This window comes from Macaca thibetana, chromosome 6 (assembly GCF_024542745.1).
Source record: "Macaca thibetana thibetana isolate TM-01 chromosome 6, ASM2454274v1, whole genome shotgun sequence".
NCBI classification, from domain to species: Eukaryota; Metazoa; Chordata; class Mammalia; order Primates; family Cercopithecidae; genus Macaca; species Macaca thibetana.
The window spans coordinates 167,397,756-167,424,848 of record NC_065583.1 but is presented as its reverse complement, the minus strand read 5'-3'; the positions used below and the strand labels follow the sequence as shown (position 1 = coordinate 167,424,848).

The 27,093-nt window shown below is 39.8% G+C and overlaps 1 protein-coding gene across 4 annotated transcripts in view; it reads right to left on the bottom strand.

The window, feature by feature from the left end:
• Positions 1–27,093, bottom strand: part of SEMA5A (semaphorin 5A) — a 512,129-nt gene that overhangs the window by 281,987 nt on the left and 203,049 nt on the right. For 3 of the 4 annotated variants that reach the window (XM_050794063.1, XM_050794064.1, XM_050794065.1), the window contains one exon: positions 16,528–16,627. The exons of the other annotated variant lie outside the window; for it this stretch is intronic. In XM_050794063.1, coding sequence (XP_050650020.1) covers positions 16,528–16,627 — 100 coding nt within the window. The remainder of the gene's footprint in view (positions 1–16,527; positions 16,628–27,093) is intronic. 4 annotated transcript variants of the gene reach the window in all.

Genomic DNA, 27,093 nt, shown 5'->3' with positions numbered 1-27,093 from the left:
AGGCCAAGGTGGGCTAATCACTTGAGCCCTGGAGTTCTAGACAGGCCTAGGCAACATAGGGAGACCCCATCTCCACAAAAAAGAAAAAACACAAAAATAAGTCAGGTGTCGTGATGCATGCTTGTAGTCCTGGCTACTCAAGGGGCTAAAGTGGGAGGATCGATGGAGCCTGGGAGGTCAAGGCTCCAGTGAGCCACGATCCTGCCACTGCACTCCAGCCTGGGTGACAGAGAGAGATCCTGTCTCAACAACAGTCGTTTTCAGAGGAACAAATGTGAACTTGGTGCACACACAGAAGAGTATGTTGAAGCAGCCAAGGTAGCTGGCACTGGAGGGTGACTCGCATCTCAACATCAGCCAAGCTTTCACCCAATGTGACCTAGAAACCAGCACACCTCCTCTAAGGGAAGTGAGAAATCTACACACACACACAGACAAGGCTTTCAGAAGTGGGGCTTACGTGTGATATCGTTTGGCTGTGTCCCCACCCAAATCTCATCTGGAATTTTAATCCCCGTAATCCCCATGTGTCCAGGGAGGGGCCTAGTAGGAGGTGATTGGCTCATGGGGGCGGGTTGCTTCATGTTGTTCTCATGATACTGAGTGAGTCTCATGAGATCTGATGGTTTTATAAGCATCTGGCATTTCCCCGGGTTGCATTTCTCTCTCCTGCCACCATGTGAGAAGGCCCAAGCTTGCTTTCCCTTCACCTTCCACCATGATTACAAGTTTCCTAAGGCCTCCCCAGCCATGTATAACTGTGAATCAATTAAACTTATTTTCTTTATAAATTACCCAGTCTCCGGTGTTTCTAGTAGCATGAGAACAGAGTAGTACACAGCGGCACCAGGGAAATCACTGGCATTGCACACCCATCACCTCTATGGGCAGCTCAGCTCCCCACTCCCACATATTTCTCACTGTCTTTCTGGTTTCAAGAGGCTGTCCCTTTGCTATGGGAGGCAGTATTACCTAGCGATTAAGAATATTCATGCAAAAGCTGGAGTTCTGCCTCTATACAATCTCAGGAAGAAAGCATTTCTCTCTACGCCTTAGTCTTTTCATCTGTAAAATGGAGCTAATAATCAAACCCATCCCCTAGCGTTGTTGTGAGGTTTAAATCTAAGAAAAACACTTAGAATGAAGTCTGACCTACTGTAAGCATCAATTAATGGTGCCAACTTCTATGTTTATTTTGTCATTGGTCCTGGAATCCAGTGGTCAACCCACTGGCAATTTTAAGAAAGACTTCTTCAGTAAATATTTCCAATAAAAGAAACTCATTCATTTAGTAAATGAATTACCTAAGAGCTTTGGTAATATCTCATGGTTCCTTCTTTCTTGCATACTCACACACATACGTGTGCACATTTATGTTCACACTATGGTATCTGTCTCCGGAAACTTTCTTGAAAAGAAGCTCTCATAGCCAAAGGAAGAGCTGGAAATGCTGTCAGGCCCTTTGAGAAAAGATGATAGCAGAGTCTGCAGTGCTCTGTAGAGCTCTGTGCAGATCAAGCGAAGAGCTCTCTGTCTACTTGGGTCGGGAGTGGAGGAGACACAGAGATTCCCGTATGCAACACCTGCTTCCAGTTTTCAGGTGTTTTCCACAGAAGAAGATAACGGCTTATAATAAAAAATATGCTACATTCTCAGTCCACATCTCCATAAGCAAAGATAACTCTTCTGATCATTATTTTTCTGCTTCTCAACTTCCAATGGGTTGTAAGGTACCCCGCCTGTCCAGAAACATTGCTAGAGTTCAACCATCTACCTCTTCTCCTTCCAAATACCAGAGAGCTATGGTGCCCTTCCAATTATCTCACAAGCAATAACAAATCAATATGGCAGAGGTATTCAATAGGTGAAAGGAAGGGGCAGAGAGGATGGAGGGGCACGCTTACTATGAAATACCATCACCACCACCATCACCATCACCACATCCGATACCCCAGGAAGGAAAGCACCAGAGGATTTGAACTTTTCTTTTTCTAGTATTTTCTGGGTTGCAAGATAAAAATTGGTGATTATTTTACCCCATTCTCATATTTTTAATCTAATAATATAGAGTCTAAGAAATCGAGAACTAAGCTGTCACGAAAAAGTATATACCCCTCGATTTATAGATGAGGAAACTTTTATAAATTAAGAAGTGCAGTGAGATTTGTCCAATAGTGTAAGGCTTCAGTGAAAGTCCTGGGATTAGAAACAAGCCTCCCGTCTTAATGTCCCTTGTCCCATTATGCCTCATGGCCTCACCTATTAGTCATTCAATGTCCCCTTCCTAATTTCACCTGCACCAAACATGCACACCCACAGAAACAAACACAGCAACAGCTCTTATGCTATGAGTATTTCATATCTTCACTGGTCATTTACAGGACCATTTACAAACCATTTTAAGAAAATTCAAGTCTTAGTTCTGCTAATAACAAATTTGATCGTAGGCCATCAATTTTCACCTCTGGGACTGTGATCTGGCTGTGATGTATGTCTCCCCATGAGGAGAACAGTTTGAGCCTACGGGTCTGGCTGTTTAAATAGCACCTCTTTTCTCTCTTTTTATTTTGCCTGAATAACTCCCTGCCCGTACCTAATTCTAAAAATAGCCCTATTTCTTAACTTATGAAATGAAAGAGATAAACTATACAATTATCTCAATGTATTTAAATACAACAAATTCCCAAAAGACTATGACCATGTTTAGATATACACAATGCCGGCCGGGCGTGGTGGCTCAGGCCTGTAATCCCAGCACTTTGGGAGACCGAGGCGGGCGGATCACGAGGTCAGGAGATCGAGACCATCCTGTTTAACACGGTGAAACCCCATCTCTACTAAAAATACAAACAATTAGGCGGACGTGGTGGCAGGTGCCTGTAGTCCCAGCTACTCGGGAGGCTGAGGCAGGAGAATGGCGTGAACCCGGGAGGCGGAGCTTGCAGTGAGCCGAGATCGCGCCACTGCACTCCAGCCTGGGTGACGGAGCGAGAATCCGTCTCAAAAAAAAAAAAAAAAATATATATATATATATATATATATACACACACACACACAATGCCTAAGTTCTATGAATAAATGGCCATCTAACAAAAATCTTTTTATTATGGCAAATTTAAATCATTTCCTGAGAAGTGTTTTTCATGTGTTATTTTTCACAACTGAGTAACTTATTTCAAAATAATCTTAAAAGAAACCTCAACATATAAAATAGATACAATAATTCTTTAATAGTATAAATTTATGTAATAAGTACTTATGTATTTGTTAATAATAAAATCAGCTGATGAAGCTTTCTTAAAAATTGTAACACTCCACCTGTCAGAACTATTTATCGTCTTATACAGATCAACATCTATTTAATGTGTATATTCATGCCAGTTGATTGGTTATATTTTTGTTGCTTTTTATTTGTTTGATTTTTAAGGCACAGAGTTGGTAGGTGCTTTTAATTTTTTTTTTTTTTTCTTTCTGAGATGGAGTCTCGCTTCTTCGCCCAGGCTAGAGTACAATGGTATGATCTCAGCTCACTGCAACCTCCGCCTCCCAGGTTCAAGCAATTCTCCTGCCTCAGCCTCCCCAGTGGCTGGGATTATACGGACGTGCTACCATGCCTAAATTTTGTATTTCTAGTAGAGACAGGGTTTCACCATGTTGGCCAGGCTGGTCTTGAACTCCTGACCTCAAGTGATCCTCCCGCCTTAGCCTCCCAAAGTGCTGGGATCACAGGCGTGAGCCACCACGCCTGGCCTAAATATTAGTTTAATAAATGACTATGGTCCATGTAAAACCTAAGTAGTCAAATGCCTCGCTACACAAACAATTTAGTATTCACCTTATCTTATTACAATTTTCAGCTATTTTAAACAATATTTTAAAAGATGAACCATAAGTAAAACAGCTGTAGAATTCCCTGATCACATCCCAAGAAGTAGAATCTGACAAAACATAGTGTGGATTCTGCTATTCTCAAATCTCTTTCCTCGAACTATTTGGCCCCACGTACAACTCCAAATGCATTTTTGCTGTAGGAAAAATTCCAAGCCAGCTGGCAACATAAGGGACTTGCAATCTCTCAAGACAGCTTGATTCATCACAGTTTAGGTCAATGACCTACAAAGTTAAAGGTTACAAAAAGAAAGAAAACCTTCTAAAGGGGATAAAAAATTGATATTCCCTGGTGTTGGGCTACTCACAAACTAAAGTAAGATCTATGGAAGCCTGCAAGTGGCTGTCCTCCAGGGTATTACACAAGAGGCAATCACTTTATCTTGCAATTGTGCGAGCACAGAGGAGGGAAAACAATATGTGTGAGGTTCACGAGAAAAGCCACCAGCCTTTCCAACATGAAGAAGTAATGCTTCTGACCCCTGGCCAACTGTAAATGCTAACCAAATGTTGCACGTAGGGTCAGTCTCCCTAATAGGGCAATGCTCTGAGCAACCCAAAGCATTTAAGTGATCTCATTAATCTTCATAACACCCCAGATGTAAATAGGTAGTAATAAGGACTATTGCCATTCTTCAGGGAAAAAGGCAGTGGTGCAAGAGGTTAAGAGATTAGATTCTTTGAATGTATTAGTTGTATAGCTTGGGGGAATGATTCTATACTTCTATTTTTCTCCTGTCATTACCAAAGTGAAAAGCAAGAGTTTGCCAAAGTGTAACAGTTCAGTTTTGTGGCTATAGTAAATAAAAATATGAGTTTTTCTTCCCTTGGTATGGATCTACTTTTTTTTTTTTTTTTCAAATGCCATGGAATAAAATTTGACATTGCACATTCACGTGCAATAAACCAGATTCCTTTTAGGAGTAATAATATATGAGGAGTACATAGATCCAATGGGCTGAATAATTCAAATCACAAAGCTATTAAATTTGGCAGATGCAAAAATCACAATATTAAAGCCCATTCTTCGTTTCCCCACTAGACACCTGAATGGGTTTTCTACGTCTTCACCAAAGTTTCTTTCTTACTGACTCTAGGATTGAATAACTCATTCCTGGGTCCCATCGCTTCCCCTAGCGGCCTATTAGAAACAAATCACTAAGCACAACAATATATTCTCGGAGGGAGCAGTGGGGACCTTAATAGATGAAGTTCATTTGTATCTTCATGTAAAGTAATAAAATGCAGCCAGCATTAAAGAAAAGGTTGAGCCATCATGAGCATATTAACTAAATGACTCATTTCATCTAGAGACACTATAAAACTTAACTTTGACCTCCATAAATTATGAAAGACACAGGTGTTTTAAAATGACATTCTCTTAGAATAACTCAACTGGTCTCTGATGAATATGACTATAAAATCGAAGAAAAAAATTACAAGTTCCTATTGAACATGTGAGTTAGAGGCTTGCTTATAACTGAGAAAAGAAGAATTAAGGAAGGTAGATTTGTATTTTGTACTAGAGCAAATGAAGGCAGAAGCCAAGTAAATGTATAAAGACATTTCAACAGTGTTGACAGAAATATTTGTTGGTGTCTAATAAAAGTTTAGACCAAGGCCAATCATGAGACAATCTGGAGACAAAACACACACTGCCCATGAGCCAGCTGGGGGAGTCTGAGAGCTGACTAGTCTCTCCTGTGCCTGCACCAGCTTCCGGCCCACAATACTTTCCTCACTGCCAGTTTCCTTCCATCCTCACTGCTGTCAACATCTAACTGGCATAGAACTTTTCAAGTACAGTGACATCCTACATGATACCCACATTTTCAATTGCACTGGTAGACTTTTGAAGATAACAAATTATGTTTGAGATGGAGTCTCACTCTATTGCCCAGGCTGAAGGGCAGTGGCAGGATCTCAGCTCACTGCAACCTCCATTGCAGGCATTCAGCAATTCTTGTGCCTCAGCCTCCAGAGTAGTGGAGATTACAGGTGGATGCCACCATGCCCAGCTAATTTTTTTTTGTATTTTTAGTAGAGATGGGGTTTCGCTGTGTTGGCCAGGCTGGTCTCGAACTCCTGACCTCAGGTGACCCACCTGCCTGGGCCTCCCAAAGTGCTGGGATTACAGGCATGAGGGAGGACGAAGCAGGTAGATCCCCTGAGGTTGGTAGTTCCAGACTAGTCTGGCCAACATGGCGAGAACCCACCCCTACTAAATATACAAAAAAATTAGCCAGGCATAGTGGTGCACAACTGTAATCCCATCTACTCGAGAGGCTGAGGCACTAGAATCCTTGAACATGCCAGGCAGAGGTTGCACTGAGCAGAGATCCTGCCACTGTACTCCAGCCCGGGCTACAGAGCAAGACTCTGTCTCAATCAATCAATCAATCAATCAATCAACTAAGGAAAAATAGTAACTATATCCTTTAAAACATAAAATGTTGTTGTAAAATTAGTTTATCTAAATGTAAATATTTAACATCGTGATCATATCAGTAACTTTAAAGAATATAATGATTTAATTTAATCATGTAACTCATATAATTCACCAATTCACCAACCTATCTATAATTGTGATTTCCAAGACTTTCCATTATGCTGGTCGACTATAAGCAAATTCTAGGAGCCTTTTAATTTTGTGGTCATAACCATCCTAAAAAATGTCTGCTTCATGTAGTTTTTTCATGGATTTCTCAGAAGATAATTAAATGTCAAAATTACAAAGCCTTTCCAAACAGTATAACATTATATTTAAATAGTGAGATCACATTTAAATTACAGTTTTAATTCTTTTGTAAATTTTTTTTAAATATTTTAAAATATGGTGACAAATTTATAATATGGTCATGCGATTAGCTATCTCCTCAATCAGAATTTTCTCTACCCTCCTCAAAAACAGTAAATATGTATTCTTCAGGCTATACAAAGTACAAGATAACTGTAATTTAATTTTTGCTGCTGTTAATGCTGTTATGTGTGTCCGGTACCCATTCTCCCAGAATCATATTAACTTCTTTCATTCCCTATCCCAGAAAGACCATTTCAAGCTCCTTAAAAGTCTTGGTTATTAGAAATAAGTTTCAAAGAACACATTAAAACTGAGATCAAACCATTTTAATAGCATTGTTATATATTTAAATACCAAGATTAAAAGGTGCAAAAATAGATGGATAGCCTCTTATTATTTAGCAAGTAGAATGAAACAACAAAGATACATTTTAATGGCATGCAATAACTAGAACAATGCTGCCAGCAAATCTCAGAGATATAAAATCAGAAAAATATTTTCCCACAAATATATTTAGGGTAAAAGTTATTAATCAATATTGTTAATAATTACACTAATAGTTTACATTTTATTATGCTTTAATTATTACTTGCAAATCTCTCAGTGCTGTGAGGATTACAGATGACGATTTATTGCTCTAAATTTAACTCTCGACTTTTGTCTTTGTGGGTCCACTGGGTATATGATTTGTTCTTTTCCATTTTTCAGTTAACAGAGATAATTTTTCATTTGAAAAAAATGCCAACTGAGTATTTCTATGGTTCCTTTAACCTGTGATTTCCTAGGACTATTCATGCTTTAAATTATTTCCACATACAATTAATTTTCTAGGTTATCTTCAGTATTCATACAAATCTGAGATTTTTTTTCTCATGTATCTTCTAATAATCAAAGAATTACAGCTCATTCTCCCATATGCTGTATCCCAGTCACACTCCCAAAATTCACTGCATGGTTTGATCCTTGCCACCAGCCAACCCATTCTGTTGGCCATCAATTGCTGTCAAACCCAGCACTGAAACATGTCTCAAATCTGGCTTCTCATCTCCAATTCCATCATCACTGCCTAAGTTTAAGCACCCTGTACCCTCACCTGATCCACAACCCTCAACTGCCATGCCTCGCTCCAAATTCTGCAAGTTCTAGCATGTCCTGCACACAATATGGTGGACATATCTTCCTAATGCAAACATGATTATTTGAATACATAAACGTAGAAATCTCCTGGGCTTCTCAATGACTTTAGCAGAGGTTCTCAAATTTACCAAGCCAGCAGAGCAATGGGAGCTTGATTAAATCAAAGATTCTGGCCGGGCACAGTGACTCACACCTGTAATCCCAGCACCTCGAGAGGCCAAGGTGGGTGGATCACTTGAGGTCAGGAGTTCGAGACCAGCCTGGCTAACACAGTAAAACCCTGTCAACACTAAAAATACAATTTGCCGGACATGGTGGCGGGTACCTGCAATCCCAGCTACTCGGGAGGCTGAGGCAGGAGAATTGCTTGAACCCGGGAGGCAGAGGTTGCAGTGAGCCTAGAGGACCAAGTCTAAACTTCTTTATAATCTGACCCCAACGAATGCTCAGGGCTTCACCTCTAATTACTTCCCCCTTTCTGTCACCAACAGGTGCCACGGAGCCAAGCACTTTTCAGCCTCATCAGAATCTCTGACTTTTCCCATGTGATTCTCTGTCTTCCCTGCCAGATTCCTCACGTATCACTCAGGCCCAGCTGGAGGAGCACCTTCTCAATGCAGCCTCTTCAGATCCATGTACCATCATATCCCTTTACTCTTGCTGTTTTCAGGACCCTTTACTCAGACTTCCCTTGGAGAATTGAATTGCTTGTGCCCCTGTCTCACCCACTAGGCCAGGATCAGCATACTTTTTGTTATGGGGCCAGAGAGCAGATATTTTGCTTTTGTGGTCTATGTCCCAACTCCTCATCTCTGCAGTTTTAGGTCAAAAGCAGCCACGGAAGATGTGTGAATGAGTGGGTGTGGCTATGTGCCAATAAAAGCATATTTATGAAAACAGGAGGCAACTCTGGGGCCCCAGCTTGCCAACCCTTGTGCTGGACTAGAAAGTCCTCATCAGGTAGAGAAGATGCTTCATCTTTGTTTCTCTAATGCCTAAGATGCTTCCTGGCATAAAGTAGGTTCAATAAATATTTGATGAACACAGAATCTTGAAAGAATAACTACATGAACTAATACATTTGGATGAACTCTGTGTGGACCTGGGTAGGAGAAAAGCTCTCACTACTTAGTCTGTAGCACATGCACATGCAAATAAGTTATTCAATTATTATCAAAGCCCTTTGTTGGTTTGTTCATGGGATCTGGGAAATAGGAAGCCTTTGTACATTTATTTATTTCCAGCTGCCTCTTGGTATCCCCAGAGCATTGGCTCCAAGACAACCTCGAGTGCCAAAATCCATGGATGCTCAAGTCCCTGATATAAAATGGATTGGTATTTACCTATAACCTACGCACATCTTCCCATATACTTTAAATCATCTCTAGATTACTTATAATATCTAGCACGTAATACATGTAAATAGTTGTTATACCACATTGTTTTTATTGGTATGATTTTCATTGTTGTATTGTTTGTTTTTCATTTTTCCAAATATTTTAGGCTTGTGGTTGGTTAAATCTGCAGATGCAGAACCCAGGGAAGACCAACTGTATGTTCTTAGTTATTTATAACTAAATAGGTAACTGTTGTACCAGGCCGATATTCTCCCAACTCAAGCAGGGAAAAAAATACAGATTCATTTATTTTGTTTTAGTTTTAGTTTTTGTTTTTTTCACAATAGCAGAAGGAACAGAATGGTTAGAAATCTTTCCCAGGCATGTCAGTCGGCCACCAGTTTGTTAAAAGCACACACCCTGAGCCACCTAAATCAGCAGAGCTGGGAGGGGCATCCTAATTTTGAACAAATGTCCTAGCTAATACTTAAGAACACTAATGTTTGGCAAATATTGGACAAAAGGTAACAAAGCCAGCAGACAACAAGGAGACCTTTTAACATATATAGGATAACTAACCAAATAAGCCAATTAGAAGAAAGGGGAGAACAGGTAGAAGAAAGAGAGAAGCCCAGAGAATCTTAAAGGACATACCCGTGCATAGGGGCCAGCCCTGAGAAGGTAAGGGACAGAGAAGCGGAAACCTTTAAACCCTAAAGTGGAGGTTCATAATTTGATTGGAAGAGGATAAAAAAGACTGCAATGAAAAGCACCGTTCCTTTTCCATCACCAGCTGCTTGTCCTAAGTCATAATTAATGTAAACACAACGTGAAAATCAGCATTACCTCGGATCTCTTTCCACAATGGGACTCTACTCCTTTTTGCATTCGCTGCTAATCTCTGATTTCATACCACTCAGCATGTATTTCCTTTAATTGTGTAAACTTGACTAAAATATATCCTTTGGAAAAGACGAATAAGTGTGGCTACTGGAAGCAGAATCACTGATCTGATAAACATCTTCAGTTTCCCTGTTAATTATATATTGCCTCCAACAGAGTAATTCCCAGGTAAAATTTTCAAGTAAAAACAAGAATTATAATCACCAAAAAATAATGATATTGGCCAGTTGTTTAAAACAAATTTTATGTGAATTTAAAAGTAATCCCCCTTGTTTAGAACCAGAGATAAAGTCATTTTTTAAAAAAGAAACTCATTTAAATAGAAACCTACCATTTATTTTATGTGATCTTATAAGAATATATGCTATGCTAAAATAATTGGGAGGCCATTAGACTGAGAAGTCTTCACTTCTTGAGTTCCTATGTAAACAAACCAAAATTCAACTCAATGTAAATAGTAAAAGGAAACTTAAGCTTAACCAGTCAGAAACGAAACCCTAACTAAAGTCTAACTTGAGATTTAACCAATTAGAAACCACCAACTAACCTCTAACTAGGGAGTTTCCATCAACAAGAGGCGTTTTCTTTGTCTTGCTTCTGGGAAGAACATTACAAAAGTTTCCTCCCTTGCCACCCCCACCCATAAGTGGAGAGCTGCTGGAAGTCTGGTGATACTTGATTCCTGAATCTCTAAATGTTCCAATAAACTTGTTAAAATTTCAATGCACCTAAGTTTATCATTTAAGGGCTCTGAATACTTAAAGCAAATTCAGCCCAAGCATAAAAACAGCAAGTTAATCTTTCCTATTTTATCTTTAGTTCTGTAAATCCAAACCATTAGCCAAACAAATGATTCAAAATAATAAACTAAAGTGATCAGAAATCCGTACTATTTGTTGTACATACACTTACACAGACATATCTTCTGATATCTAGAATTACTGTAATGGTAAGTCAAGGGGTTTAGTGCAAGGTATTCAGACAACTGTGGGCTGCTACTCACACTGGGTCAGGTGTGCAAGGTGTGCAGCTATGGGCTGTTACTCACACTGGGTCAGGTGTGCAACGTGTGCAGTATGGACTGGTACTTACATCATGTCAGATGTGCAAGGCATGCAGCTATGGGTTGGTACTCATACTGGGCCAGGTGTGTGAGGCATGCAGCTATAGGCTAGTACTCACAATGGGCCAGGTGCACAAGGCATGCCGCTATGGGCTGGTACATTGGGTCAGGTGTGCAAGGCATGCAACTATGGGCTGATGCTCACATTGGGTCAGGTGTGCAACGTGTGCAGTGGTGGGCTGTTAACTCACATTGAGTCAGGTATATGAGGCATGCAGCTTTGGGCTGGCACTCACATCGGGTCAGGTGTGCAACGTGTGCAGCTATGGGCTGGTACTCACATTAGCTCAGGTGTGCAAGGCATACAGTTATGGGGTGGTATATCAGGCCAGGTGTGCAAGAAGACTCATGCATCCCTAGTGCCTTTTGTTCCCTTGGTGACTTAATGTTCTCCTTTTGTGATGTTATTTTGTATAGAATTAAAATCAAACATTTCCAAGTATGTAAATCATTATATCTGCTATGAATTATGATCATTACCCAAGCCAAGTATTGGGTGTGTGGCCTCAATCCCACCACCTTACCCATGGCAGATGTTTAGGCCATGTGGACTCACAGGTATTTGTTTGAGAGCTTACAGATGAACTTCCTTACTAAAATACCATAGTTTGTAAGACTGTACCCTTTGATTTATATTTATATTACACTCAAGCTTTTTGGAGAAAAGTAAGAGAATCAGAATTGAGTAATTGGACGAAAATAACTTAAAGACCAAGAAACACATTTAAAAGGCTGAAGAAAATTCACATTTTAGAAACTGAGATAGATGTTAAAAAAAATGTTTTCATTTAGAAAAATCACATTTTTGAATAAAAGTACCTACATAGCCAGAAAGAGTGACTCCACATCTTCCCCCACGGTTCAGTGGGAAAGATTCATGGTACAGATGCTTTGATAATAAACTCTTTTTCATTAGCACTGTAGGGCTTTATGCATTATAAAAATATGGCCAATTTGTAAATGCCCAACAGCAGTCAAACACTGCCTTATGTGTCAACCGAGTTACTTGCCATTTGGAATAATACTTGGATTCAGCACAGAATACATATCAGAGTGATTCAGGATGGAATCACTTGCCACCCTTAGAATGAACCTGAAACACTAAAGACAAACTAATTCATTTGGGAAATAAAAATGTAATCACCCTCCCTTGCATCTGTTGCAACAATTCAATCTGCAGTGAAACTTACACTTGCATCAAGTGTGTGGAGTGTTATCACTGCCATTCCTTTTATAATCTTCTATACAAAAAACAGTCATAATATATTCTTTCATTTTGAATTTTTTTTATACCGAGAAACTGATCTTAGTAGGATTTGTGACGAAGAAGTATGCAATCACTCAACAAATATTATCCCAAGAGTAGGAACAAATAGAAATCAAATAATGCAAGGAAATAACTGAAAAGCTTCACTGTGATTATCTCTGAAATTGCTTTTTTCTTTATACTTTACAGTGTATTCTATATTTTCTAAATGAAGATGCCTAATTTTCATCATTGAAAACACAAATATTATTAACTTTTAAAAGACAGGGGTAAAGCAAGATATGACTGTCGATGCATTTAAGATATTATGAAAGTTCATGTGCATCTTGGAAATGAAAATGTATGACTTCTTCCAGAAATTCCCTGAATTCAGATCCAAGTACCTTCTGATGCTCCATAACCACAAATTGCCTAAAGAAAGGCTTCTCTTTTGCAGCACAATGAACTTCCTTTATCAAAGAGTACAAAGAATCTTTAATTGAATGCAATTTCAGGAACATAAAGTATCACTAGTATAAAGTGAAACCATCCAATAAATGGCTCCACAATGCCTAGTGCTATGAGAAAAAAAATTGAGTATCATTATATTTTTTCACAACTCATATTTTTAAACCATTACTGATTTCTGAAACATACACCTGTTATCTAAACTTACTCTTGCTAAGTCGAGTTTTGCCAAACAGGAATCTGAGGGCTGGGTTATTTTTAAAGTTTTATATCTGACTCATACTCCCTCTCAAACTTTCTGAGCCTAATCCCATGAAACTTCCCAGGTGAAATTCCTATTCTCTTCCTCAGGTAGTGTCTGCCTGAAAGGCATATGCACACGTATGTGAAACCCATGAAGGCCCTCAGAGTTTCCCTAGGGCTGCATGCTCACCAGCTTGCCTGTTAATGGGACAATAACTTCTCGTGAGTTATTTTAGCTCATGTTCACAACAGCTGAAAGGGGTAGAAATTGTTACATCATCTTTACAGATGAGAAAATTAGGCTTTGAAACTGGCTTAGAGTCACTTAGGTAAGGGCCAGCCTCTTTTTTTCTGTTATTTATTTATCAAATGTCTATAATGTATCACACACTTCTCTAGAATAGAAAACTACAGCCCATGCTCCTGGGGTCACCCAACGTTTGGAACATACTTATGATAAAAATATAAAAGGTTGTTATTTGGAATTCAAATTTAACTGGGCATCGTGGATTTTTATTTGCTAAGTCTGGCAATCCTATGTATTCATACCCACCATGCCATACAGCACTCTAGGTTGACTCAGTGGCCCATCCAATCCTTCCCAGCAGACCATGTTGATATGCAATGGATGGAGACCTCCAGGAATGCTGGGATGAGGACTCCAGGGATATTGGGATGCAGATTCCAGGGGCCCTGGGATGGAAGCCACAAGACATATTGGGATGGAGACTCTAGGGACACTGGGATGGACACTCCAGAGACATTGGGATGGAGACACCAGTGATATTGGGATGGAGACGCCAGGGACATTGGGGTGGAGGCTCCAGGGAAACTGGAAGATGCTGAGATAGAGACTTCCAGGGATGCTGAGATGGAAACCATCAGAGATACTGGACAGAGACCTCTAGGGATACTGAGAGAGAGACACCCCACTGACACTGGAATCGAGAACTGCAGGGACTCTGGTATGGAGACCTCCTGGGACAGGTACCCCTTGAAAACAATTCCCAGCTGCTATCTACAGCCAGAACAGGAGCAGAAGACATCTCTTCACAATACCCTAATGTGCTCTGTGGCTTCTCACATCCCTTAGGAAAATCCTGAGTCACTGACCAAAAGCCAACCACTTGCAGAATGATGTGCTGGTCTGTTCACACAGCACCCAGGGCCTCCAGAGACAACAGAGAATCTCGTGAGTCAAAGTCATAGAAAAACCTTTTCCAAAGTTCTTTAGAGATGAATGAGGGATGCAAGACTCAAAACTCTAGTTGAGGGCACACTTGTACCTGCTCCCCCGGTAAGGGGTCTGTTCCCTTGGCTCAGAGTGAAAGCTCCTTTTCCCTCAGGGTGAGCTTTGGTGTATACAGCCTGCCACTGGCTCACACTCTTGCCAAATGTAGGTATCTGGGATAAGCTGTTATAATCCCAATCCCCTTTTCCCTAAGTGTTCACCCAGATGCAGAGGGGAATGCATACAAATTCAACTCTGGAAATAAATGTGTTGAATCAACAGGTATCTTTGAGCTTCTAAGAGCAGGAAAAATCTGTGCTATATTCTGGAGAAATAAAGAAAAGACAGGCACTTCCCTTGCCTTCTGGTAAGTCGCCATCTGATAAGGGTGACTTGTCAAGAAATAATGCAATATCCTACAATAAGTGCAGTTAAAAGGAAAAAAAAAAGTAGATGTCAGGTATGTTACTAGGGCCATACAGGACAGAGAATGTGGCAGCTCAGGACTGATGGTGAACCCTTCAGCCAGGTCCTTACTGCAGTGGGAGTTTACCAAGCAGATAATTTGGAGTAGGGGTGGGTGGTAGCCAGTATTCCAGGAAATGAGAAAGAGGTCAGAAGGGAAAAAGCCCAGAAGAAAGAAAGCATATTCCATAACTGTAGGCAGAATAAGTAATTCCACATGTCTGGACCATGTGAGAATGAAAACAGGCAAGTCTGGAAGGGAGGTGGGAATGTAAGGCAGAAGGGCTGGCGTACCTCACCAGGGAGATAGCACGGATCCAATGGGAGCTACTGAAGGTGGGCATTTTTAAAAGATGATGTTGGCTGTGGTATGCAGAAGGAGGATAACCTCTGAAGGCCAGGAGACTGATTTACCACCACTGCAAAACACAGGCCGAACTCCAAGTGATGAAATTTGATGGAAGTGAGCATCAGAAATCCCCCAGTATTGCTACTGGACTAAAGTAAGGAAGAGAACACCAAGTAGCCTTGTCCAATCCATATTCACCGCCTCCTCACAAACGTCAGAAGAGGCGAAGGTAACTTGCTAGGTGCAATAAACTATGCCAACTTCTTCCTGCTCATGTAAAATTACAACCATTCATCACTTCAAGTGTTGAGTGGATGTACAAGGACACCTCAAGAACTGAGAGCAAAAGCAATGATCCTAGAAACTGTTCAATGTTTATCTAGAGTGCCCAGAGTATAAGCTAGATTTAGCTGCACTCGGGTTTATAGAGAGACTGCAAAACCTCTGTAGCTATGACAGGTATGCTTTATACTCTGGTACATTTGGATGAAAAATATAATGAACTCTCCACTGCCCAATGTGTCATCCTTAGATGCCAGAAGAACCCAATTCTACAAATGGACCCTTTATTCAACTTTAATAATATCAATTTTCCTAAAAGATGGCTATATAATCCCCAAATACGTAATTTGAATGCAAGGATTATGCAGGTTTTCTAAGGAAGTGATAGTGAAAACAGGGGAAAGAACTCAAATTTGTTTTGTGTGCCGGCGGCCTCATCGTCAAACTGGGATACAGATGTTGAGTAGATACAGGAACACGCACACCCTTAAGAGACAAAGATAAAAATAACTTCATTGAATCTCAATTTACTGGTATGTGGCCTAATCAAAGTGACAAAGAAAGGTGGTGGTGGGCCTTGGAGTACACATCAAGATCTCTGGATCTCTAGAATCCTATTGAAGAATATAGTGGGAAGTCAGGAACATGTTTTCGGGAGTCAAACTGCCTGGGTTTGGAACTCAGGTCCATCTTTTCTTAGGCATATGCCCCTGGACAACTTATTTATCTACTTTCTTCCTCAGTTTCCTCATCTCTAGAACAGCAATGTTGATAGTACCTACCTCTTAGGTTTGAATGGAGGAACAAATGAGTTCATTCGTGTTAGAACAGTTACTGGCACAGGGTGAGGGCCCAGTCAATGCTTGCTCTAAAGGGCAGCCATCAACATCTTACTAGCAGTAGTATATTTTACGACACTCATACTGTATTTCATTCTTATAAGGAATAATATTATTCAGCACTCTTCAGTTTTGTCAGGGAAGGTCACACGTAACTGCACAGATGTAAAATGAAGTCCAAAAATATCTGCGGTGGCAAAATACAGTATCTCTCACCTTGCTCCTACAACAAGTTCTTTCTGTCCTGGGTCAAAGGTTAACTGCGAGAAATCCACAGCATTCTTCGCTCTGAACTCCCGTAACCAGGGGCCAATTTCTAAATAGAAAAAAATAAATAAATAAAAAGATAAAAATGAATTATTTTTCCTCTGGGGACCACAGAGAGTGCACAGCAGGTAGCAGACGTTACCTTTCAGAGAGGATTCGGCGGTCCCTCTATGCCATCCTTCAGAGCCCACTGGAGGCTTCCCTCAGGATGCCCCATAAGCCGTACTAGGAACTTGTAAAGCACAGAGGGCAATCACCCAGTAAAGAGCAAGCGAGGCATCAATGCTTGGTTGTGATTTACAAGCCAGATGCGCATTTTCCTTTTGGCTTTGGGCTGGGCAGAAACTAACACAGCATTCACATGATTCATCAGAGGAATACTGAATGCACACAAGACCATTTCCTGTGCAACTTGACTCCACAGAGCTGCAGATTTTTAAATATTACAAAAGCCTCCTTAGGAGCAAGGACCAAGCACACAAGCACCATTTGCCTTCTTTCACATTAGATGTTCCATTTCTCTGTCCTTTGGGTTTCTATTTTGGTCCCATGATTAGACTTGTTAAACACATTCAGACCTTTCTAGATGAGAAATCCACAGTTACTTCTAGGCTTCATTTGCATTTTTTTTTCTGAGGGAAATCAGGAAATAGCCACACTATAGAGACAGATTTTCACAAGCACGGTTAACTCCTATTAGACAGCCTCCAGCCCAGAGTCCGATAATTATAAAATGACAGTATTTGAAGAGAGATAGGATGCTGCTTTAATGAGCCATTTTTGCAGCTTTCATTAGCTCATTTTTAACACTAAAAAATATTCAATGAGTTGCCCACCAATCATGGGATACCTTATCATTATCATTGACAATTAACCATGTCATCTGATTGTCTTTTTTTCTGGGATTTAGTATTTTGAATAACACCACCCTGACTAACCAGGCACATAACAACTGTCAAATCCATGAAGATGTTGGTTTGAGGAAAAAGTGTATAACACAGGAAAGAATCTCCTCCAACAAACACTGATGGTAAACATGTCAGTGTTATGTTTTTAACGGGGGCATATGGAAATATGCCCCCCATTCCATATCATATCCTGTAGAAATAGTTTTGTTGACGTGAATGAGAGGGACTATTTTTTCAGGAACAGTCCTGTATAATAAACATGTCTTTTCTCTACTAATAGTTATTGGGGGGAAGTGATATCATGTAAAGTTTATCTTCTTAAAGGAAACCAGGGGGGAGTCATATAGAGAGGGATTTGTAATGTGTATGATATCTTGAGTTTTTAAGGATTTTTATATAAATTTCTACATTTTATAGGCAAATCAATTAAAACAAAATACAAAGAGCAAGGTATGTAAAGGCAATGGAACTATGAAAAGTTATTAATAAACAATCCTTCCAGGACTTTATAATTCAGTTAAAGAAACAGCACTAGTATCCTTAAACAGCATGTCTATCAATGCAAGTGTTTATAGGGGCTTGTGGGGTTACAGGAATTATTCTTATATGAAAAGAAGAGATGATTGAGAGCTGGGGTAAAACAAAAGGAAAGATTTGACCAGAGAGTGACAGGAAAGATGTCCTAGAGGGGCAAAGCAAGACAGAAACATGGGAGTCCATGGTGCTCCCTGTGGCCATAACTGGTATAACTCATTTTCACTCCATCAGTGTCTCCATTCCTAGGCAAGAGAGAACCCAATGGCTCTTGCATCTGCATTGCTCCCTGCAGTGCATGCAGCATACAAAACAGCACCTTGAATGTGATAGGAAATAATAAATGTGTGAAATGAAGTAAGAACAAGTAAGTGAATTCCAGAGAGAAATAATAAAAAAGGAAAGGAAATAGGAAAAAGAGAAAGTAGAAAAGAAAAAGCAATAGCAACTTACGAAACTACTAGGACAGGAAACTGAAAGGTTTATTTAAATACAAACTGTAGAAAAATTCACTTTCACTTTAAAAGGTTTGGACTTCATTTCATATATGACAGCAACACTTTGAAAAGTTTTCAGGAAAACACTTGACCCACTCTAGCAGATGCCTTTGGAATATCAATGAGCCCTTGACAGAAAGGATGGTCTGCAAATAGTAGAGAATGGAAGGAAAAGTAGTATATTTTTTAAAAACCTAAAAACCGTACAATTAGGTATGGGTTTACAATTTAGGTATTGGCTTTGAAAATGAATAAAGGAGATGTGGGATCACTGATTAGAGATGAAGTCAAGGGAAACAAGTTAAAGAGAACAAAACAGTTTCCAAATTAAATGAAAAAGAAAACAGTGATGACTGAAAGGTATCAGGAGTTTGAGGTGGCTTTAGAGAAAGATAACAACTTCAGGTACAACAATGGGAATGTTGCACATGAAAAATTTCCAATGGTAGGTTGGCCCACAGCCATTGTTAAACATTGCTAAGACCTAGAAATGTCCATAAAGATGTTCTAGTTCAGGAGGTTCATCATTCAGATGGGAAACACATGACCAGGGAGCACTGCCAGGACCAGGCTCCAGAGTGAACATCAGGGGCTCTGTTCACCACAACTCACAGCCCCCAGAGCTGGGCTCACATCCAATCTTCAAACCACGTGAGGGAAGAACAGAGGGCCAAGGGCTGACCTTCCTGCTAGGGGAGTGAAGAGATGAGCCTCTAAGAGGAAAGAAGACTGTGAAAGACAGAAGAAAATCAGGTTACTCATTTTCCATGCATTCATCTTTCTTTTTAGTTAGAAGACTGGGAAGAAAGTGGCCAGTGGGAACCAGGCTAAAGAGACATAGTGAGGTTTTGGTCCCTATACTGAACAACAGGAAGACAGTTATGCTACTTCCTAAAATACCCTGAAGTAATAAAAGGAGTCATGCACAGAGGAAAAAATGAGTTAACAGCATAGGGTTCTGTCAATATTGTTCAAGTTTCCTTATTTGAAATTCTAATGAACTTTCCCAATAGAACTGTGTATTTTTATGGTTAACACAGATCAAAGTTGAGTAATCTGCATATTCTCTTCTTTTTGACTTTCCTGCAGAAGGTTGGCCATCTTAACTTTGCATATTACGTTGGCTTCTATCTCACTGATACCATGAGAACCTTGTGAGAAAGTCTCTGCACCAACTCACGTCTTGAGCTAAAAAGAAGCCTGCGCCAATAACTATCCTCCCAACTTTCCCAACAGATCAGAGAAAAGGCACTCGATCCTCTTTTCAAAGACCAGTTGCTCTCATCTCTTCTTTCCTCTTTAATCGCTTCTCTAAATTACCTAGGCTTTCCTCTGAAATCTCCAACATTACCTAGTCCCTTTCCCTCTGCCTATATGTACATCCTGTCCTATTTTTAAAAACATTATATATTTTTATTACACTCCCATGTTATTACAGCTTCAAAAACCCAAATAAAATGCATAATAAACTTCCAAGTACAATATAGCAATATATCAAAAAAAATCACACACATACAGACACACACACACACACACACACACACACATACACACATACACACATACACTATATTTCATATGGAATAGGGCTTATCCCAGAAACACAAGGATGGCTCAACAATCTTAATAACAGAAAACCTATTACTACAATTCATCATCACAATAACAGATTTCAATAGTAGCAGGAAAACATTGTCAATACAGCTTTCTAAGGAATCAGAAAATGAACAGTTTTGGAAACAGAAGAGCTAAAAGAGTTCAGGGCAATTGGTCACAAGCTACATGCCAGAGGAAGGTCGGGGAGAGTGAGGGAGCAGGAGGGGGTCCACAGCAAGTGGTGAATTGAGGGGATACAATTTTCAGTAACGTTAAGATGCTCATTGCCCCCAAACAGTGATTTTACCTTTTTCCTCCTATCCCTATTTTCTGATGTTGCTGAAATAACCATATGATGAAATGGAGCTTAAATATGGCAGTCAATATGACTATATATATATATACACATATATATATGGAAATTAAGTTATAACACAAAATTTATAAATTTCAACTGAATACTGGATAATTTATAATACTTGACTTTAACTATCCTAGATAATCCAATTTTTACACAAACCTTTCCATGATTGTTGAAATATGGTCTCCAGCAATGATTTTTTTATTGCAAAATTACGTGCATTGATTCATATTTGCCTTCTCTTACAGCTACATAAGCTCCCATGTGATTGGTGTGTCAATATTTCATCAAAAGCATAATTCCATTTTTTTAAATAATACAGCCTTACAACTTCAAGAAACTATTTCTTTTATGAACAAGTCAGTATTAATAAATTTGTTCCAAAATATTTGACAAATATAAACTAGAGATAAGCTAAATAGATTCAAGTTCATGTTCCTTCCAAAAAATAAGAAAAAAAAATCAAAGAAAAAAGAAATGCAAAGAAAAAGAAAGGGAAAAAGGGTAAAAGCTACTATTTTGAAAAACCAGACACTAAAGATAGCCAAGGTAATGATGTTTGTAAGCCAAAAAACAACAACAACAAACAAACAATAAAGAACAGCTCTTGTGGAAGGCATGACAGTCATTCCAAAATCTGATTGAGAGCCACTCCACATGCTAACGCCTGCAGCACCAACTGTCCAGAAACCAATCTGATTTGTTAGCAAACACTGACCAAGGAAACCTCCCAGGTACACTCAGGGCTGGCTCTGGATACCTGTTTCATTCCTCACACCTTCAAACTTTGGTTAATTAAGGGGCTGAGAAAGCAGGATTTCAAAAGCTATATGGGTGACTTGAAATCCACATTGGAAACTAAGATGCAAGTCAAACTAGGTGGGGCCAGGACCGGTGGGTAAAGACTCTTGAAAAGCACGGAGAGCAACATACATAACACACACAAGTACAGTATGTAGAAATACAACTGCATATCACAGCCTGCTTCTATTTATCATGTAGTTATGTAACTGATTTAATCTGCATCTCTGCATCATGAAAATAATAATGCTAACAATATGATTATCAGCAAAACAGCTCAAAAATAGCTAACATGTAAATAGTAGGTTCTATCTTACGTACTTTATAAGTATTAATTCCTGTCTTTCTCACACCTGCCTTATCATAGGTGAAGAAACTGAAGCACAGTAAGGGTGAGTGTTACCAAGATCATTAGCTGGTAAGATACAAACCCAACCAGCCTAGTGTTTGTGCTTCTAGTCAGTATGCTATATTATTAAACTTCAGCAAATATAAAATTTAGTTTCCTATACAGCACATTTGGAAAATTACAGGAAGAAAGAAAACTTGACAGCCTCTCCACTTTGAAAGTTACTCTATTCCCACTGATAGACTATTAAGCAAAATCACTACTCACTCAGTTTCCAACTATGGACTAGAGAAAAATGAAATACAACAGGAAGCTGGGTCTCTCAAAACCAGCTACTACTTTAACCTGTGAATAAAACATCCATTGTTTTTGCCCATGTTAATAAGGGTGATGATCTACACAAAAACCATTCATCATTTTTATTACCCAAGTGTCTTTATGGAAGTATGGAGGGAAAAAAATGACAACCATGTGCTGATCTGCTTCACTGAAGTGAAGAACATTCTGAAACCAGAGCATAGGAATGATACAAGCAGTGTGGAATGCTTGCGTTTCTAAGCAGTCTAAATCACTCAACTCCAATATGGCAGAAGCGGGGTGAGGACCAGGTACTGCCCTGAAAATGGAAGAGCTGGGTCTTCACCTCCTCAACATGGGCACTTTCTGTGGGCAGTACAGGAAAAGAAGTGCAGGGCATATTCTCCATGGAAGAATTCTGGAAGTTCTTTTTTCTGACCTCTTCCTGAAGTGGTAAAAAGAGCCATCCTACCTCAAAGGTAGGTATCTATTACGCTTTAAAGTTGACATGCTTCTCCCTTCTATGGACTTCACTTTTGGTTTCAGCGCATTACATAAACCATCCTATCAGTGAAATCTGAGCCACAACTATGATAGAAAACAAGGGAGTGGAATGTTTAAAAGCCAATACAAGTAAAAGAAGAGCACGGCAGGTCTGTGCTGGTGTACAATGCTGTGTCTTGCCTGCTACCAGTTTCCTTCCCTTTCCTTTGCAGTCTGCATTACCAGGCCCTGTTACTCCAGCAACCACTCAGAACAAGGTAAGCTCACTTTGGGCAGTAAATCAGCAGCAACCCCATGCCATGTGTATCCCCAACATAAGATACATCAGGCCTTCAGTCAACTTGGTTCTCTCTGAAATCTTTTCAGTGATTATCATAGCTTTCAGTTCCAAAGCTTCACACACTTGTCTGGTGCCAGTGTGTGAATGCAAAACACTTCGTAAGGGAGGAAACATGCACATTCATAGATGTTTAAAATATGCTGGTGAAAAACACACATATCAGAATAACCAACATCTCTTACTTATACTTTTTTATTTACTAACTATATTTTCAGTACTGACTTGGTATCAGGAATTGTGTGAGATACTTTTACATATTAACTATTTTTATGTTTATAATCTTGTGAAGCTACAGCTATCATTTTTGTTATAAACTTTTTTAAACCCCTGAGATTTTGAGAAGTTAAATATCCAAACATGACATAAGGTTTAAGTAGCTAAACTGGAATTTAAATGCAGAATAAGACTAAGGCAATATTTCTATAAGATACAAATTAAAAATCAATTTTCCAAGAAATGTATAAAGAGAATGACGCCTTACTGCCTAGTGACATATAAGCACGGTTTAATTTATCAAAAATGGTAGTTGTACCCACCAAAGGAGAGCAAAATTAGAAAGAAGGGAAGCTGGTAATTTCCAGATAGGAGACAGGAACATTCCAGCCTGGCTGCCTACTGGGTAGGGCACAAGTGAAGAAGGAGTACCCCAGAGAAAAACAGAAAGAAACCAGGGCACACCCCACCCAGGCAGTAAGAAGTCTAGGGTGAAGAAGATCTCAATAGTGGAGGATTTTTCTCCCTCAATAGTTTTTCCAAGACAAGTCCTATTTACATCTGCAAGTTCCAAAATGTACATATATGCTAAACCTTACTTTTGCTTTGTAGAAAGGTTGGAAAATATGAGACCAATTTTTTTTTTCTCCAAATAGATGAGCCTCTACTATTTTCAGTATAACTCCTATTGAGGGCTTAGTTGAATCAAAGCAGCTTACAGCAGGACATGACATTAGCTGCCCTGCAGTCCAGCCCTTGACTTTATAGTTGAGGGCAGATGTGTTACACCACCTGCCCAAGGCTATGCATGTGCAGTGAGCTGGAAAATCCCAGTTCCTAAGATTTCTTTGTTGGTCTATTTTCTTCCCCATCACAGCACTAGTAGAATATCTAAGTAGAAATATGATGGCTGAACCTCACCTAACAGGGGTGTTTAGATCCTGAGATTTGACAGGTATTTATGGTATGGCCTGAAAATCATGCAAACAATTGAAAACATGACGTAAACCTACCCCTGTTTCAGAAAGGTAGTGCATTTCAATTGGTTACGAGATGGTCATTGTTTCCAGTGGAATTCTGCTTCCTAACATTTCTCTTAAAATACCCTGGAAAAATATCAAACACGTTTCTTTAGTTGTTCTATATTATCCTGCGACAATCTAACTTGGAGAAATGATGGGCCTGGAAAGTCACATGGGAGTCCCTTCCAGATATGAAGTTTGTCCACCACCTGCCCTGTCAGCCTTGGTCACCAGCCACCTGCCCCATGCAGGCCCCTGCTCCTGCCCTCACTGGAACAGCGCATGCATTCTTTCCTACCATTTCACAGATTGGTGGTTAGTATTTAATGCTGATTTACATTATGGATACATTTTATAACATGGATTCCAGGACATTAAAAAAAAAAAAAAGTGGTCTCTACCAGGCTGACCACATTATCTAAGCACATGAACATTTCTAAATGATAGTACTTTAAAGGACCAAAATTATATATATCTATAGTTATCAATATATCTAGATCCCAAGGCCATCACACTCAGCAAGCATCCTCCTTCAAACTACCCAGTATAAGAACAAGAATGCTCTTGCGGACTGCACAAACTTAGTGACTTAGATTAAGCTTTCCAAATGCGGATTATAGTCATATTGTATCTAGATATACTGTGTATATGATTATACACAATACATATACTGTGTATTGTAATGCATATATTGTGTATACATATATAGTGTATATGTATTTATTCCTATACATGTGTATACATACAGACACATAAATACATGATAGGCACAGAAGGCAGAGAAATTCTAGATGGACATGGAAGGGTCCCTGGAGAAGCCTCACCCTCAAGCTGAAAAGCCTGAGACTGCAGCCCAAAGTGAGAGCTTATATTGTTTTCCCGCTTGAATGTTACCTTTTCCTAAAGCACCCATGGCCCCACCCCACCCTGTTCTATGGCTATAAAGACCCCAGACTTAACTGGCAGAGAGGAGAAGCTGCTGGACATTGCAGACCATGGCTGGATGTTGGACAGAAATTGGCTTGACTTCAGAGGGACAGTTTGATAGCGTAACTTTGAAGAATCCGGCCAGAGATGGCTGGACTCCAGGGGAAGATTACCTTCCTGCCCCATCCTGCCCCCTGGAAAGGGGATGCCCTTTCCAGCTCCCCTTCCGCTGAGACCCACTTTCATTGGCATTTACCACCATTTACCTCCACATTTACCACCTTTCAGTTCCTTCATGTAACCTCATTTTTCCTGGACACCAGACAAGAGCTTGGGAGTCATGAGTGCAGACACATAAGGGCCCACTGAGCTATTAACACTTAAGCTATCTGCAGGCAGCAGCGCTAAAAGAGCACTGTAATACGTCCTCTGGGGTTTCAGGGGTCACAGGTTCTCTGCTAGATGTTGGTGCGGGCCCACAGGGAGTTGGCTCCTGCCAGCATCTAACATTACTCACCCCGGCTCCGGCATCTGCTCACCTGTGTGCTCCCTCCAGCATGGGGTAGAACACAGAGGGTCTGAGTGAGTGGAACTCACCCCTGCCAGTGCCATAGTGGCCAGCTGGTTCCAGCATGTGTGCACTCCAGTTCCCACCTTGTTTGCACACTCCCTCTCACAAGAGTTGAGAGTTGAGGGCTGAGTAAATGAGGCAGCCTTATCGCAAGTCCTGGGAAGTGTCAGGGAAATATCTTGCTTCATACATACATAGATATATAAACATAGGCATCAATGTAGTCATTCATACATATGTGTGTGTATATATATGTATTTGCCTAAGTGTATTTAAATAGATATTATAGACACTTATAGACTATAGTAGAGAGAAAAAAATTACCCAAAAAATTTCTATATGAAATGAGTATGTCCCATTTATGGAACTTTTAAAAAATAAAAATATTTAATAATAACCAATTAGAGAAATTAAAACATTTCATATCAGGAAAAAAGACCCAAAATAGCAAGAAGCATAAAGCATCTTTCATTTGCATTTTCATTTGTAAATATGACACTTAAAACACAGCATTTTAAAAATGCAAGCAATGCTTTTTCAAATCTTTTTTGGTTTCTATTGCAGTCTGTTTAAAGCGAGTCAGGTCTTCTACCAAGTCTTCATATGACTTTGTTGCATTAACACATAGTATACCTAATCCATTTTTCACATGTTCATTGTAGAAAAATATTCACAAACTACAACTTTTGCAAAAGGTCTACACTCTGGGTTTGGATTCCTGTGAAGTTCACTGTTTCATCTTGGGCAGCCTTCCTGGTGGATGTCTCAGAAACCAAAAAGCTGTGATAGCTCCTTTTTACTCGATGAGCTCCTGATTGGGTCTCCCTTCAAACACCATTTGAAAACTGCAAGTCTCTTGTCACACATTTTTTTTTTTTAACACCCTGGAATCTATGGCATAAAATGTGTCCATAATGTAAATCAGCATTAAATACTAACCACTAATCTGTGATTGTAGGAAAGAATGTGTACACTGATTCAGTGAGGGCAGGAGCAGGAACCTGCATGGGGAGGCAGCTGGTGACCAAGGCTGCTGGGGCAGGCGGCCAACAGGCTTCATGTCCAGAAGGGACTCCCGTGTGACTTTCCAGTCCTACCATTTCTCTAAGCTAGATCGTCACAAGATAATACTTAACAACTAAACATATTTTTCCTGGGTATTTTGAGAGAAATCTTAGGAAGCAAAATTTCACTGGAACCAATTATTATCTCGTAACCAATTCAAATGCACTACCTTTCTGAAACAGGGGTGGGATTAATGCATTCCACTGTCACCCCATGTTTTCAATTATTTGCATGATTTTCAGGCCATACCACAAATACCTGTCAAATCTCAGGATGTAAATGCCAGTGTTAGGTGAGGCTCTGGCTGCTCTGACCCGAGGAGTTCTGAGTCATTCGAGGGTTGCCTCAGACCCACTTGGCAAGTGCAAAGAGACACTAGTAAAATGTTGCCAGCAACCTGGGTTCAAAATCTGTCTCGTGGCCTAGAGTTGCCTTCCCTTTTGTTTATAACTTTTGAGATCTTTATAAATTCCTATTTCATTAAACTGTCTGAAGCAATTAATTAGGATAAGAAACAAGCTGATAAGTGC